A 17,446-nucleotide genomic window follows, 5' to 3' on the forward strand; every position below is an offset into this window, starting at 1 on the left:
GCACTCCTCAGTTGTAAAATATAATAGAAGTTTCTCTTTATAGATGTCATAATGAACCTGGAGTTTTATTTTTCTCCAAACAGTTCGGGTTTTAGAACACATTTTGTGTAATTACAACAATATGTAACTTATGACCTGGTTGCATAAAGAAAACAGACACATGCATGGCCTTTTGCCACGTTCTATGGGAACTGCAGAAGACTGTGTCTTAACACCGATACTTGAGGTTTCATCTATGGACTAAAGCATTGTTTAACTGTAGCGCACTCTAGTGGACAAATTTGCACCGCTACTATGGCAACTGCTTATCAACAATCCACCGTAGGTCCGGCGGTAGAAATGTCTCAGGCTGGTGCGGAAACCCTGCTTAAAACCGTAATCGGGCACATTGTGCACGAGTGCAGGCTGAGGGGAGATGCGGTGTCGGAGACGCTGGCAGCTTTTATGGTCGGTAAAACGAAGTAAGCACTTAGTCGTTAAGCTAACGCTGCTGCTGCACACGTTCACGATGTTCTCAAACATCCACAGGTGTCTGCTGTGGTGCTGGACCCAAGAAATGGCTTTAATGTTGACAGGACCCTTACTAAAGATGATGTTCAAAAACTCGAAGAGGTGAGCTGCTTTATTTCTTTTTCTAATTGGTGTTAGTGGTTCTGAAAATCACTGTGTATGTTTGAGTCGAAATTCTGTTCTGTTACAAAATTAGGAGGTAGAAGGGGGCTTCCCATGATGCACTGCATTTCTTCTCCATTTAGTGAGGTTATGGGAGAAAGGCCAAGAGTCAGACGTTTCCATTTAACAGGAGGCAACTTCAAACAGGGAGTGGCAGCTGCGCTCTCCTCTTCTGAGTCCTGATTTTTTTAGATCCTGTTTTTTTTTTTTTTTGTGGCTATTTCATTTACTTCTGTAGTTTCTGTTTTGTTCCCTTGTCTTTGATTTCTCTTTATGACTACTATTGTATGACAGTAAAGCCCATTTTTATTAACATATATTACACTTGTTACACTTGTTACTGCTGAATCTGAGTTCACCCCTTCTTCTTTTGGTGTAAGACTAACACAAGCAATGATGGTAATCTATTCAGTTCAATTTATTTTTATTCATACAGCATCAAATCACAACAGAAGTCGCCTCACGATGCCTTATATTGTAAGGTAGCCCCTACAATAACACATACAGAGAAAAACCCAACAATCATATGACCCCCTATGAGCAAGCACTTTGGCGACAGCAGGAAGGTAAAAATTCCCTTTAGCAGGAAGAAACCTCCACCAGAACCAGGCTCGGGGAGGGGCGGCCATCTGTTGCAACCAGTTGGGGTGAGAGAAGGAAGACAGGATTAAAGACATGCTGTGGAAGAGAGCCAGAGATTAATAACAAATATGATTCAATGCAGAGCGGTCTATTAACACAGAGTGAGAAAGGTGACTGAAGAAGAAATACTCCATGCATCATGGGAGTCCCCCAGCAGCCTACACCTATTGCAGCATAACTAAGTGGGGATTCAGGATCACCTGGTCCAGCCCTAACTATATTCTTTAGCGAAAAAGGAAAGTTTTAAGCCTAATCTTAAAAGTAGAGATGGTGTCTGTCTCCCGAATCCAAACTGGAAGCTGAGAAGAAGAGGGGCCTGAAAACTGAAGGCTCTCCCTCCCGTTCTGTTTTTAATACTCTAGGAACAACAACAAGTAGGCCTGCAGTGCGAGAGCGAAGTGCTCTAATAGGGTGATATGGTACTACAAGCTCATTAAGATAAGATGGGGCCTGATTATTTAAGACCTTGTATGTGAGGAGCAGGATTTTGAATTCAATTCTGGATTTAACAGGAAGCCAATGAAGGGAAGCCAAAACAGGAGAAATATGCTCTCTCTTTCTAGTCCCTGTCAGGACTCTTGCTGCAGCATTTTGGATTAGCTGAAGGCTTTTCAGCAAGTTTTAGGACATGCTGATAATAATGAATTACAGTAGTCCAGCCTAGAAGTAATAAATTCATCAACTAGTTTTTCAGCGTCACTCTGAGACAGGATATTTCTAATTTTAGAGATGTTGCGCAAATGGAAGAACGCAGTCTTACATATTTGTTTAATATGTGCGTTGAAGGACAAATCCTGGTCAAAAATGACTCCAAGGTTCCTCAGTGTTACTGGAGGCCAAGGTAATGCCATCCAGAGTAAGCATCTGGTTAGATACCATATTTCTAAGATCTTCAGGGCCGAGTACAATAACCTCAGTTTGATCTGAATTAAGAAGCAGAAAGTTAGCGGCCATCCAGGTCTTTATGTCTTTAAGACATTCCTGCAGTTTAACTAATTGGTGTGTGTTATCTGGCTTCATGGACAGATAAAGTTGTGTGTCATCAGCAAAGCAGTGAAAATGTCTCCCTCTGCAACATGTCTTCCAGCTGTGTCTGGATAAACTCACAGAAAAGTGCAGCCCATCCCTTGACACTATCAAAATGCAGGTGTGCTTTGACATGAATTATACCACGAAATGTAAGTATAACCTCATTCTGATTTTATGTGGCACCAACACATGTATGTAATGTATGCTAAGCTTGCTCGAGGTTGTTCAATTTTTTTTTATTTTTTTTTTAGATTTATTTTGCTATACAACATCTGTCTAGTCGTCTACAAATGCCAATGACCAATTATTAGCATCCATCTAGTTTCATCTGCTTATCTGGGTTCGGGTTGCAGGGGCAGCAGTCTAAGCAGAGAAGCTCAGCCCTAACTCTCACCAGCTACTTTTTCAAGTTTATCCAGGTTACATAATCTTTTCAGCGTATCATTGGTCTACCCATGGTCTCCTCCTAGTGGGACATGCCTGGAACACCTCACCGAGGAGGCATCCTAGCCAGATACCTGACCCACCTCAGCTGGCTAGTTTCGTTGTGGAGGAGTAGTAACTCTACTCTGAGGCCCTCTCAAATGACTTAACTCCTGTTTCTAAGGGAGAGGCCAGCCACCCCTTGAAGAAAGCTTATTCCTGTCGCTTGTATCTGCAATCTCATTCTTTTAGGCCCTACCCAGAGCTTGTAACCATAGTGATGAGACTGTAGATTGACAGGTAAATCAACAGCTTCGCTTTTACAGACCAATCTTTTTCAGCAGTAGGTTTTCAGTACGTATGCAAGGAGAGGACGTAATGCTTTCCATGTCTTCATGTGCAGCTGCTTTGTAACAAATAAATGGCATACCTAGTGCTGCAATCAATAAAATCATCACATTGTTGCAGTCTTGTCCTATTTGTAGCAAAAGTGTTGCTTTTTGCCATTATATATTTTTTGTTCTTTACAGATCAAAGTAGGCTATGCTAAGTTGGTTCATTTTTGTGTCAACCAACGAGTCCAATCAATTGATAACCACTGTTGCATTTCCCATTATCTCCAACTTGGGTTTTATGTTTAGATGAGCTGTCTAATGCATAGAAAGCCTGGATGTGTTAAACTGCAGTTCAGCATAGCCATGCTGAACTTGTTTAACAGAGGCACTAGAGGTCATAAACCCCGATCTTAAATGATACATTTCCAGACTAGTTAAAACGTGTGTTGGTCAGCTTAGAAGCTGATTATCTGAAGCTGTCATATGTGGGTTTATTTAGTCATGTTTGTGCTATTGCAGTGCTCTATTTGAGTCACGTACAGACTTCAGACTGCAAAACCTTGCCACAATGACTTTTGGTGATGACCATGTGTGTTTGTGTAGGTGAGTTTCTTGAGGATATCCACCAGTCAGAAGAGTCCAAGCTGAGTCCACTGTGCAGAGAGATCACTGACAACAGGGTGAAATCAAGGAAGGAATTGGATGGCCTTTACCAGAAAATCACCACTTATATCCTGCAGCGCTCTGCTATGGGTTCGCCTACAGATACCAACACTATGGAAGAGGCTACAGGTCTCATACTACTTTTCATTGTTCCAACTACAATGTCATGTCTGCATACTGAAAATGTAATGCCACGTTACACCAAAGGCTGCGCTACTAATTCTAACCCCAGATCATCCAGACAGCACTTTCTGCTATTCTCAGTGATTCTCCAACATATGTCTTGTGAGCTGACTATGAACTTCAAAACATTTCTGATGAACCACAAGTCTGTTCATATTATGTAACATCAGACTTCCAGTTAGAAAGATCAGGTTCTGAAAGGGAGCAAATTGTCAGCAGTTTTCTGAATGGAATCTCTTCTATTCACAAAATAAATGAACAATTTTACATAATATGGTGCAGAGGTTCCCGGGGGGGTATAAAAAAAAGAAAAAAGAAAAAAAGAAAGCTTGGACACTGGCTTCACCTGCACAAGTGCCGAGGTAGGTCTCTGCGACAGAATTAGTTTCCCTTGCATCGGCAGCACGCGCTGGGTTGTCCAAATCACGGACAAACAGTATCCCACATTCTTTATTTTTAGTTCACAAACACTTGTTGTAATAAATAACTACTCCTGACATTTTGGAGATGTTAGCTCTTTACAGTGGGGCAAAAAAGTATTTAGTCAGCCACCGATTGTGCAAGTTCCCCCACCTAAAATGATGACAGAGGTCAGTAATTTGCACCAGAGGTACACTGCAACTGTGAGAGACAGAATGTGGAAAAAAAAAAATCCATGAATTCACATGGTAGGATTTGTAAAGGATTTATTCGTAAATCAGGGTGGAAAATAAGTATTTGGTCAATAACAAAAATACAACTCAATACTTTGTAACATAACCCTTGTTGGCAATAACAGAGGTCAAACGTTTACTATAGGTCTTTACCAGGTTTGCACACACAGTAGCTGGTATTTTGGCCCATTCTTCCATGTAGATCTTCTCGAGAGCAGTGATGTTTTGGGGCTGTCGCCGAGCAACACGGACTTTCAACTCCCGCCACAGATTTTCTATGGGGTTGAGGTCTGGAGACTGGCTAGGCCACTCCAGGACTTTCAAATGCTTCTTACGGAGCCACTCCTTTGTTGCCCGGGCGGTGTGTTTTGGATCATTGTCATGTTGGAAGACCCAGCCTCGTTTCATCTTCAAAGTTCTCACTGATGGAAGGAGGTTTTGGCTCAAAATCTCACGGTACATGGCCCCATTCATTCTGTCCTTAACACGGATCAGTCGTCCTGTCCCCTTGGCAGAAAAACAGCCCCATAGCATGATGTTTCCACCCCCATGCTTCACAGTAGGTATGGTGTTCTTGGGATGCAACTCAGTATTCTTCTTCCTCCAAACACGACGAGTTGAGTTTATACCAAAAAGTTCTACTTTGGTTTCATCTGACCACATGACATTCTCCCAATCCTCTGCTGTATCATCCATGTGCTCTCTGGCAAACTTCAGACGGGCCTGGACATGCACTGGCTTCAGCAGCGGAACACGTCTGGCACTGCGGGATTTGATTCCCTGCCGTTGTAGTGTGTTACTGATGGTGACCTTTGTTACTTTGGTCCCAGCTCTCTGCAGGTCATTCACCAGGTCCCCCCGTGTGGTTCTGGGATCTTTGCTCACCGTTCTCATGATCATTTTGACCCCACGGGATGAGATCTTGCGTGGAGCCCCAGATCGAGGGAGATTATCAGTGGTCTTGTATGTCTTCCATTTTCTGATGATTGCTCCCACAGTTGATTTTTTTTCACACCAAGCTGCTTGCCTATTGTAGATTCACTCTTCCCAGTCTGGTGCAGGTCTACAATACTTTTCCTGGTGTCCTTCGAAAGCTCTTTGGTCTTGGCCATGGCGGAGTTTGGAGTCTGACTGTTTGAGGCTGTGGACAGGTGTCTTTTATACAGATGATGAGTTCAAACAGGTGCCATTCATACAGGTAACGAGTGGGGGACAGAAAAGCTTCTTACAGAAGACGTTACAGGTCTGTGAGAGCCAGAGATTTTCCTTGTTTGAGGTGACCAAATACTTATTTTCCACCCTAATTTACGAATAAATTCTTTACAAATCCTACCATGTGAATTCATGGATTTTTTTTTTTTTTTTCACATTCTGTCTCTCACAGTTGAAGTGTACCTCTGGTGCAAATTACTGACCTCTGTCATCATTTTAGGTGGGGGAACTTGCACAATCGGTGGCTGACTAAATACTTTTTTGCCCCACTGTATATAGTAAAGTTACAGTGGGATACAAATAATATCCGGCCTGTCCTACCACGATTTGTTTCCCCAGTTCAAATCAAGGACAAACAGTATAACACAGTTGTTTATGTTTTTGAACCCATTTTGCACACAGAGGCATTTTTTGAGAAATGTATTGATAGCAATGTTGAATATTACACAGGAAAAAAAAACAACTACACGTAAAATAATTACACCGTGACGCCTCTGCCTTTCTAAATGGAGGGACAGTAACTGCGTGTGTATACGTAAGCGTGTAAAACCTGAAGATAGTAAGATTAACAGTATTTTGTCTATCTGCCATTCTGCAATTCATCTCATGTAAACAACGTGGCGCACAGCGTGACGTGAAAAAAGGCACCACTCGTTGCGTGACTAACTCTGTATTCCTTGTCCACACGTAAACGCAAAAAACGGCGATTTAAAAAAAAAAAAAATCTGTTTTCAGTGATTCGAAACTCCGTTTACGTGTGGACGAAATGTCCAAACGCGTAGAAACAGCTGCGTTTTCAAAAATACCCGTTTAAGTGTGGACGTAGCGTAAAAGAGTTCTGAGATTATTTTATAACTACCTGTAATTTATTGCAGTTTACTTGTATTTGCTTAATTGTTTACTAAATGTTTGAGGTGTGAAATAAACCGCAACGGAGTTTGAAAACAAAATATGGGTGTGTGTGGTTGGAGGATATGTTTGTGCGGGGGGGGGGGGGGGTGTTTAGTTGGTGGGGGGGCCCGAACATTTTTCTTGTAAAACAATGGGGGGGCCCAGCAAAAAAAATTTTGGGAAACACTGATATAGTGTAACAATTAGCCATGCAGTGAATGATGGTGGTGGTGGTAATAATGATTATACATGCAGTGTGTCTAACGTTTGACTTCTCTTCTTCCTTTGCCATAGCTGTCCTGCAGAGCGTCTTCCCTCAGGCTGAACTGGGAAACTTTCGAGTGGCCTTAAAGAGAGACCAGGAGCAGCAGCTCAAAGAACTCACCATGATTGTTACTGGGATCCGACTCTTCAACAAAGCCAACAAGAGGGGTGAAGAGGAGGTTGACATCCATGAACTAAGTACAGTTTTTATGCTTATTTTTCACTTTGCCAGCTTGAGATTGATTGTTAGAAGACCTCTACTGTAGATTTAGCTCAGTGACTGTCTCTTTGCTATTTGAAATTATAAGCAGTCGCATGCAGTTAAAATACTTTTAAAAACATTTGTAGGCCGACCAACAACATTGGCCGACAGTTCACCAAAATGAAATGAAATGTCTTCATGAACCAAAAAGTCCAGCTGTTTTCGTTTCAAGCCTGTAACACTATAGACCTTGCTCCATAATGGTGGTTTGTGAGTGTTGTACGACTGGGCAGAGGGGAGGGAGAGGGGACACCTCTGCAAAACGCAGTTTCAGTTCAGCAACATCCACTCTGTAAACCTGTGACAATCTCCCCAGTGTGTGTAGCTTTGCCCTGAGGGTTAGAACGTACACATCTTTTTTTTTTTTCTTGGTTGGGCTTGGACCTTTTTTGCAGTTTTCTTTAATCAGGTTGACAACTTAAGTGTCCGAGACATGAATGAAGTGTCCTGGTCAGTCAGTATCTCTTTCGATATGCCGACTCTGGAGATGACCTGAAACTGTGTCTACACGACACTCTTTGGTAAAGTGGTGCACAGCAGCATTGCTTCAGGTTATCCTGTTGCGTAATCCACCAGAACTAATACAAAGTGATATCCCTCTGCACTCCAGTGAAATGGCTTCATGGTATGTGGCTGCAGAATGTGTGAAGTGATGATGAGGTGGACCCAAAAGGAGAGAATCAACAGACGTGAAACTGGGACTTCACAAAAACAGAGCCGTTTTATTCATAGATTGCACGAAAACACAAACAAGGAGATAGGACTAAACTAGCAAGACAGTTAAACTCGGGAAACTAAACACTAGGAACCTAAAACATGAAATGCACATATGGGACAAGACGGGCTGGTGAGAACACACGTGGATGCACATGACAGACGGGGGAGACAAAGAATAAAGCACAATGAGAGGAACACGTGTACAGAAAAAGGAGACAAAAACATAACGACTGGACACACAGAGGGCGAGGGAGCTATATGCACAGAAACGTAAACACAGACAACAAGACAGATTCTCACAGGAGGCACAAAAAGGACCTAGCAGACGAGAGACTAAACTGGGAACACAAGAAAACTCAGAAACATAGAAAGAATAAACTCAAAACGAACTAGAGAAACTTACATCATCATTATAATACAAAAACACAATAAACTCAAAATGCTGGGTCCAACACCTAGAATTACAAATGGCCTGATGAGGTTTGCACCAGTGTGCTCAAACGGGACGTCCATTAACAGGAGTGGGTGCAAGGGTGCTTTTGGAAAGGGTGGCTGGTTCACCAGCTGACATTCTGGGCAGGGCGCACGCTATTGGTGCATGTTTTCCTGTGTTCTCCTAGTAGTTTTCTATCTGTTTCCCAGTTTAGTTCCTTAGCTTCCCAGTGTCATAGTGCTTTGATTTTAGTTCATATTTCTAGTTCCTCGCTTTTGGCTTTGTTTGTTGTATGATTAAAGAGTCATTTACAGCCAAAATAAAGCTGCCACTTTTAGTTCTCACCCTTGCGTTTATGAGTCCTGCATTTGGGTCCTACATCCTGCCTGCCACACAGTGAGCCTTGACATGTAAAGGCACTCAGCCTGGTCTTGTAGCCAGTTGAGCTGCTGTTGATGCACCAACACCTGCTCCCAATGCATCAACTCCACCACAATATCTGCCAGCGTCACTCAACTGCGTTAGTCATAGGCCCATCATCCCACAACTGGATTTCGGTACCAATCGTGACAAAAAGATCCAACGCACTCAGCATCACAAAGTAAGTGAACGTTTTTTTGTGGTGCTTCACACTCTTTAGTTTCTGCAGGCCTCCAGCTGCCTCCTTCAGCACAGCACACAGCTCTGGCATCAGGTAATTTTGTCCAACTCAAATAGGGGAGGCATGATTGATGATGGAGAGCTGCTGACCACACCCTGAATCTATCACTCCACCCCTCCATTGCAGCTGAGCCACAAATCACACCCCATTACATATGCATATGTGCACCTTAGATGTTGAGGGTTTCTGTGGGGAGGTTTAACTGTGGACAGTACTGTTTTAAAGAATCTGTCAGGTTCAGCCCCTGACACAAGTTGTTACATCAAAAGAGGAAACAAACAGGTTACTCACAGGGCTGGGGGAGGCTTCAGGCTCTTACCCAACTCCACTCTGTCAGGCCTCTTTCCAGTGGTGATGGCAGCCAGCTCCAGCTCCAGCATCTCCCACATGTCAGCTTTGTGTTCTGTGTCCTGTGCTGTCACAGGGCTATCACGCCCTGACTCGGGTCCTCTCTTCTCTCCAGTTCTCCTCCTCCTATTCTTGCTTTCTAGTTCCCCTGCTGGATTTTCTCTTCCAGTCTTTCTTCAGCCTACTCAATCTTAATTTGGGGCATGATAAAGTCCAGCTGAATGTATATAGATTCACAAAACACACAGATCTAACAACAGTGATATTTATACCTTTTTGTGTTCTCCTTGCAGTGCCTGCAGTTCTTCAAGAGGCTCTTCCAGTCACCAGTAAAAGCATAGCAAATGAGCTGTGTGTGACACAGACTTTGGTGTTCAAGTACACTGTTGTGCTGGAGAAGCTAACAAGCTCTGATGTTCAGCTGGGACATTCTGACATGCCCGTTATTCTCCTCAAACAGGCTTTGTACAATGCCAGACAGCATGAAGTTTTCCTAAAAATGTTACTGGTAAGGTGGCAGTAACTTTAAACAAAATGTTAAAAACATGGTATTTACATGGAGACTACACCTGTTATAACAGTGATATCAGTCATTTAATAATAACAATAGTACCAACTTTTAGTGCTTTGCAAAAGTCTTGAGCTAGGAAAAAAGAAATGGGTGCAGTAATTAATTGAAACATGTGTACTACAGTATATTAAGACAGTGTTTTAAGCTGTGTACACACTGAAAGCTATTTGATCACCACATGATCATCATGAAGCTGACCACTGGGTGACTGGCCTGAAAGTTGAGCGAAGTTTATCTTGGGTCACGCCCACTTTCTGACTGGAGAGGTTCACCCATAGACGGCTGAAGCCACCGAATGTCATTTGTATGATCTCTCGTAGTGAAATCACTACAAAAAGCATCCAGTGCGTACATAGATAAAAGCAAAAACTGATTGTATAATTCTGAATTTAAAAGTCGGCAGCATTTAAGAGGATAAATAAATTTTTCCAGTGGGCGACTATCACGGACTAATGTGAAGTGTGTATCAATTAAAGCAAGATGCCTGTATAATTATAGAGTAGTGGTAACAACACAACATGAAGTGTACATTTTAAATACACTTATAAAATAACTGCATAATACTTTAACAATAACTAAACTAACAACCTTAAATTGCAGCTGAATAATATTGTCAAATAATAAAACTGAAAAATATTTTCTACCTGGATGTTGCATCCTGGGTCGAGCGCTTTAACCAGCTGTTTTACCAACCATATGGTCACAAAAGTGATGATCAGGCTGAAATAATTGAATACTGTTATTTCAGCCTTAGTCTCATTTTGGTTATTGAGTATTTTTTCCTTGAGATACTCACTATTAAAAGTTTGGACAATAAAAAAGCACAAAACGAAACAAAGCATGCACAATGTTGTGTGTACACCCACTGCTATTTCATATGTACCACTGGGCATTTTAGGCTATTTTCATCTTATTTAAGGTGATTTTTTTTTTATATTAAAATATTTAGTGAAATATTAATTTTCCTGTACCACCAGGCTGATGCAAATTCATGTGCTAAGCATGTTGAAACCCTGCTGAGTGACGTCTCATCACAGATGAAGATGCTAAAAGAAACTGTGCAGTCAAAAACAGCAGTACCAGCTGCAACAGTTTTCGTAAGTTGCTTTGTTTTGAAGTGTTCTTAAGTTGTTACAGTTAATGTCTTTTTATATTTCATCTGAAGGAATAGATGGAAGTGTGTACAAGATTTTCTTTCTCCTTGATTCTTATATTTGTCTGTAACTAGAGTCTTTATTTTGTCATTTCTCATTATTCAAGATGCTGTCAAAGTTATGGTTTGAACTTCGGGATGAGGGTGAGTTCCTGAACATGCTCAATAAAATCATGCTCAGACTCCAGCCCTTCTCTGCCTCCCAGGCCAGGATTTTCTCTGAAGCATATCTAGAAAGTCTGTTGGAGGACTCAGAGGTGAAGACAGACGAACAGAGAATGCTTGAGTCTTCAGGTATGGCTTTGGTCACCCACAGAAACAAAACTGCATTTTCCACAAGAGTTACAAAAAAGAGAAATGAAGATCTATGCTTTTGCCAGTCTTAAATGTGGTTGTGATTTATTTTGTCTTTCAGATAACTGCGTTGATCCAGCTTCCCTGAAGACACAGGAATGGCTTTTTCCTGAAACAACAGTCAATTTTGAGGAAATGCCCCTACAGTATAATGGATTCTGTGGCTACACACTTGTAACCAGAGATGGCCTTCTACTTCCAGGTACGATTCCAGTGTGATGGTTTTTTGCTTAGGTAAAACACATTTAGGTGTGTGAGTAAAGGTGTCAGCTTTCTTTAAAAACACTCATGAAGTTGCAGGGAATTATGAAGTTGTTCTCTGAATGGTCACAAAGGTGGTGACCAAAGCCTCTTCATAGCTATAATTATACTGCCTTCCTGATCCCATCCATCCATCCATCCATCCATCCATCCATCCATCCATCCATCCATCCATCCATCCATCCATCCATCCAGAATTTAGGCTAGTATTGTAATTAAAATGTTATATTATAAAATTCAAAAATGGAATGCAGTCAACTGTGTCTGAGACACCTTTTAGAAGCTCTAGTTAAGAATGTGTAATGCCTTTGATTTTCCAAGTATAACGTTTTATTGTTGATTGTGAAGTCACGATTATTCCAAACTGGTGAGTGAAGAGGACGAAGCTGCTTACTTGGTGCTCAGTCATGCTGACAGAGTTGATGCTATAATTAATATTAATATATATATATATATATATATATATATATATATATATATATATATATATATATATATATATATAAATAAATAAATAAAAAATACAGTGATGTGTGTTAATAGTCTTGGCATAATGCTTGTTCAAGTTTGTAACTAGAATGAATCAGATTTAGGTTTATTGAACCAGGTTCAGCTGGACAAAGGTAGTGATATTTGGGGTGGGGTTTGGAAGTCATTTGCCTTCTGTGGGTGGTTGGAGAGCTGTTTGAATGGTCACCTAACATGTGTAATACTAATGATAGTCTGGACTCTCTTACCTGTCTGTAAAACTTGCTTTTGGCCTTAAATGTACTGCAGCTATTTTCCACAGATTTGTTGAATTTGCTGTATTTTAAAAGAATGCAATCCCTACAATCTACGTAATATATTTTACAAATCGTGTTTTTCAAGTATTTATTTTTTATTTTATTTTTTTATTCCCTACACTTCGGTTGAGGGATCATATGATGATACTGCTTTAATTGCACAGAATCAGTATAGAAATAATATCAGTTGTTGATCATTCTTAGTAGTCTGTGGGAGCGCTGTTTGGCGTCACTCATTAAGACCAGGCTGAATGCTAACAACGTGTTAATTCTCTCCTACATGTCAGCACATCAAATTTTTCCACCTATGACTAACTAAATAAATAAATACTGCAGTATTAGGTTGACACTGATTTACAGGACATGTACCTGTTTTTGCAGCTGGACTGTCTCTTTCACAGCCCTGAATTTCTGAACCAGAGTATTAAAATTAATCATAAAGGTGATATACTAAGATTAGCAGCAGACAACTTGAGTAAAGCTGTCCATCAAGTAAGCAGGCATGGCTGTGATTGTTGCCACTATGATGTTATTGGAAAGCATAAATGGTGGGGATTACCAATAGTTTTTAAGTACAGTGTTAGCCAATACAAGTCTTTGATGATAAGGCTAATATGAGTGTTTATCTTAGTGAAACTTCTCACCTGTGTAATTAGATACATTAATCGGTTAGTTAACTGGGCACTCAAAGCACTTCATCACATAAGACTTCATAGAAGCACTTTTTTCTATACTTAAGCACCTTGTCTAACATTCAGTCTCCTTCTCTGATGGGTGGATCAGGGGGAAGATTGTTTCATTAACTTCAAATTAAATGAACATAGAGTAGATCAAAGGGAGGCTGTAGACCAATATTATATTAATGTTTATCTCTTGCAGGTAATCCATACATCGGAGCCCTGAAACACAAGGAGAAGCTCTATGTTTTTACCTCCAAAGAAGCTGCCATGAAGTTTGCCCTTAGTCCAGACAGCTTTGTTGCAGAGGTTGCAGAAAAAGCCAAATACTCCCCTGAACTCATTCAGCTCCTCAAACTCCACCAACAGTTTTCCTGTATTAGTCCATACTCTGATGTGAGCAGACTCTCACAGGTAACTTTCTAATAGCCACAACACACACTTCAAAAACATTTAATGAAATTCACAGGAGCTTTTAAAACTTTCTTATGTTTGGACAATCTGTTGGTAGTAACTGATTTCGACTTTTGGTTTGGCAGACCCAGCCAAGAAAGGGTTTACCGGTGAAGCCAGGTATAAAATGTGAGTGTGGCACTCAGACTGAAATTCACCCTGTGGAGAAAAACATTGTCAAGTCATATGAGTGGAATGAGTGGGAGCTTAGACGAAAAGCTCTCAAATTGGTGAGACACGTTCATTTATTTTTCTCACTTTGTAGTCTGATGTGTGCTAAGTGTTGAAACCTATAGTAATACTTAACGGTGTTATAACTTAAAAGTATGACATTTTCTACAAACAGCGTTAGGTAATATATTAAACTTGGGTTGCTTGTAACCTTTTTCAGAGAGAAGTGTTTGTCATTCATTTAAAATGTACAATGTAAACTGTTCTGTTTTTGAATGATTCATGAATGTGAAAAGACTTATCAGCAGTAGCAGAATATCAAAAGTCACAGAACAGAATAGTAGTATTGGAACAGTTGAGAGGCCACCCTGCCTGGAGCTGTCCAGTGGATTGCACAGATTTGTCACTTCCAGACAGGTTCAGCCCGTTTAATCACTTTCCATAAGAAAGCCACAACTCAGGGTGGAAAAAGCCATAAAGTAAGCAGCGGATCATGGCCTAGACTCGGCATTGTTTATCCCACTCAGTGAGTCTACAGGTTAGATTAGTCTCACGTTTGTGAAAGGCATTGGAGGCAGACAATGGAGATGGAGAACCTCAGGAGCCCACCTGATGGTGACGAAGACCCTCAGGAGACCCTGGAATTCTCTGTCAGCCACGGTCAATTCTGACTACCTTCTTTCTGGCCCATAAAAAGGGAGTAAATGGGCTAAACCTTTCTGGAAGTGGCAAATCTGTGCAATCCAACTGGACGGCTCTAGGCAGGGCATGGAAGTAAGTGTCATGAACGAAAACAAACGCGCATATGCAGGGTGGCCATCCGACGCTCACAGTTATAGTAGCTTTTTGTTTGATGTGTCCTGATGCTCTTTCTTTCTGTCTCCATGTTTTACAGTTTTACAATTTGATGTGGTTTTATCAGAAGTTACATTTTCCTTCATAAGTGTCTTTTCTGATTGTGCTTGGATTATCTTTTCAATTACTGTATGTGCTATAGTGTTTTTTTTTTCTTATATAATTTTCTTGTGTACTTTATAATAGAACTTCATAGACCTCATAGCACCCCAATGACATGCAGAAATGGTCACATTTACACGTTTTAGCAGATATTAGTTTACTGTACATTTATACTTACTATAAATGCAGTAAGTTTATAGTAAGTATTTTAAGTGCTTAAAGTCTTTGTGTGTATGTTTGTGTGTCGATGTGTAACTTTGCTGCTTTTATTAAGAATGAATATGTTAATTTCTTGGAACAAGGCGTCCCACGGCAGCCTCAGGTTCATCTTTACCTGTACAGCTTTTGTCATTAACAACCCTTCTCTAAATGAACATTGTGCTGTCTGTGTTCTGAGCCTATATCCAGTGAGCTGCAGTTCTCTGGGAGAAAATACTTTGTTGATATTAGTTATCAGAGGAGAATGGCCTAATATCTTTGGGCTGGACAGGAACTCTAATAACCACTTATTACATCTAATGAATGCAGAAAGGTCTCTTTGAACACATCACACTTTGAATCTGGTACAGTATGTATGTGCTCAAAAAAATTATTGGATAGAATAGAATAAAACAGACACGATAGAAAATAGCCTGGTCTGATGAGTCTAGATTCTTGCCACAACATTTGAATGTAGTGTAAAAATGTGGTGTAAACACCATGAACAGGACATTTAAGGCCAAACAAACAGACTGAGAAAAAGCGCATACACCAGGGCTGTTGCATTAATAAATGCAGGGAGATAAATCAATGCAAAAACACAACCTTCAACTGTGCAATATTTTCTTTTCTTTTTTCTTTTTAGCTGTGCAATATTCTTCTTCTTCTTTTAACTGTGCAATATTTCCAAGGAACCGTGCAATATTCTAAGGACTGAATCACTGTGTGTATTCTCACTTGTTCATTCTGATACACAGTCTTGTACATACTATATATTTTTTTTCTTTGTTTAAAATTTATTGTACAGATATACTTCTTTTTCTTAAAAGTGCCCTTTTTTTACTTGTACTGAAGGGGTTTGCATACAGTTTTCGTTGTTCGAAAGCACACTGACAGTAAAGATTGTGGTTCTGGAAACCCTGATCCATCTTGCCTTGGATCAGCAGCCCAGGTTGCTCCTGGTGGTGGTATAATGGCATGAGGGATATTATCTATGCATACTTTGAAGTCCATTAGTAGCAACCAAGCATTTTTTTAAATGCCTGGGTAGTATTGTTGACCTTTCCCATCCCTTTATAGCCACAGTGTAACCACCTTCAGATGGCTTAACACATCCTGTTACAAAGCTTAAATCATCTCAAAAGGATTTTATGAACATGACAATGAGTTGTCATTGTAGCACTGAAATGGGCTTCACAGTCACCATCGCAGTCCAACAGAGTACTTTTAAGAACTTTTATAGTGGATTATATAGGATAGGATTTCGAACGGGATTTTCATCATGTATGTGGAAGCCAATGAACATGTAGCAGCTATGTGATGCTATTGGACCAAAATCCTAAAAGGATTGTTTCCATCACCTTGTTGAGTATATGCTACAAGAACTGAGGGAGTTATGAAAGGCAAACTCTAACCTGGTACTAGCAAGATGTAACTAACAAAGTTAACTGGACCTTACTGTATTACAGTGGTTTCAAGAGTTGGGTTCTGTTTTGTTTGTCTCAATGCACGACTTTATTTACTGACCTTTCATTTCCATGCTTCATATCTCTAGGCCAATCTTCAGACCAGAGTTACCGTTTCAGTACAGACTGACCTGAGTCACATGAGGCGGGAAAATGTCACTCAGACCTGGCTTCCTAAGAATGCTGCCTGTCAAAGCAAGAGAGATGGTGCAAGCCAAGTGCCTAAACCTCAAACCTTTGTAGCAGGTCTGAGAGGACAAAGGGGTGCACATGTTGTCAAAGCAAACCTGACCAGATCTGTGGATGATTAAAGAGAAATAGTTAACAAAATAAAAGTTGATGTAAGAATCTTCTTGTTGTTTTTATCCTTTTTCTTTTATATAGCCTATACCCTCTGGACACACCACCTGCAGTGCTTTTGTTTACAGCACTTGACCCTAAAATTTTAAACCCTGGAAACATGATTCCTGGACTACACCAGACAAGATGCCTAGCTCTAGTTTGAAGGTATGATTCCGTGGCACTATGCAGATCAGCATCCACTAACCCCGCTCTGTGATTTTACATGCCTAACAAGCCTAGGTGCTTGATTTTATACACCTGTGGCTGTGAAAGGGGCCATTGGAAGACCTGAATTAAATGATTTGGATAGGTGAAAGCTCTCATATCTCTCTCTCTCACTCACTCACACACACACACACACACTATTAATAAAGTCTGTGTGATTAGTTTCAGGTTCATGCTCCGGTCACAGCTGGCTTTTTTGATACACCTGGGGTATTGCATGTCATGTTAAACATACATTATATCTTTGTTAAGAACAGCAGAAACTGATCCAACATGCCCCAATTTCTCCTTGTTTATCTGAATGCAAGTAGCTACCCTTTGTAACCAAAGAGTCAGGAAGTGTATCTGAAAGTGATGCAGGTCTGTGGTGGATATTTTTCAGAAACAGACACAGGAAACAATAACTAAAACTAAAACCAGGACAAATTGAATCTTGACATTTGCA

The 17,446-nt window shown here is 40.6% G+C and overlaps 1 protein-coding gene across 2 annotated transcripts; it reads left to right on the plus strand.

Moving 5' to 3' along the window:
* The first annotated feature begins 294 nt into the window (after positions 1 to 294).
* Positions 295 to 16,800, plus strand: cfap206 (cilia and flagella associated protein 206). Of its 2 annotated transcripts, none has more exons than XM_085382863.1 (12): positions 295 to 447; positions 529 to 612; positions 2,402 to 2,492; positions 3,705 to 3,893; positions 6,998 to 7,165; positions 9,682 to 9,896; positions 10,937 to 11,056; positions 11,220 to 11,406; positions 11,528 to 11,668; positions 13,392 to 13,603; positions 13,729 to 13,872; positions 16,524 to 16,799. In XM_085382863.1, exons 1-12 carry the CDS (start codon positions 295 to 297, stop codon positions 16,743 to 16,745), a joined length of 1,926 nt encoding a protein of 641 aa, XP_085238989.1. In that variant the 3' UTR covers positions 16,746 to 16,799. The 2 variants fall into 2 exon arrangements, with proteins under 2 accessions (XP_085238989.1, XP_085238990.1); XM_085382864.1 differs by having other exon boundaries at positions 300 to 447; positions 11,319 to 11,406; positions 16,524 to 16,800.
* The last annotated feature ends 646 nt before the right edge of the window (positions 16,801 to 17,446 follow it).

The sequence above is a fragment of the Rhamphochromis longiceps genome, linkage group LG15, assembly GCF_057381845.1.
Source record: "Rhamphochromis longiceps isolate RC_006_pf linkage group LG15, R_longiceps_female_GT1.1, whole genome shotgun sequence".
Taxonomy (NCBI): domain Eukaryota; kingdom Metazoa; phylum Chordata; class Actinopteri; order Cichliformes; family Cichlidae; genus Rhamphochromis; species Rhamphochromis longiceps.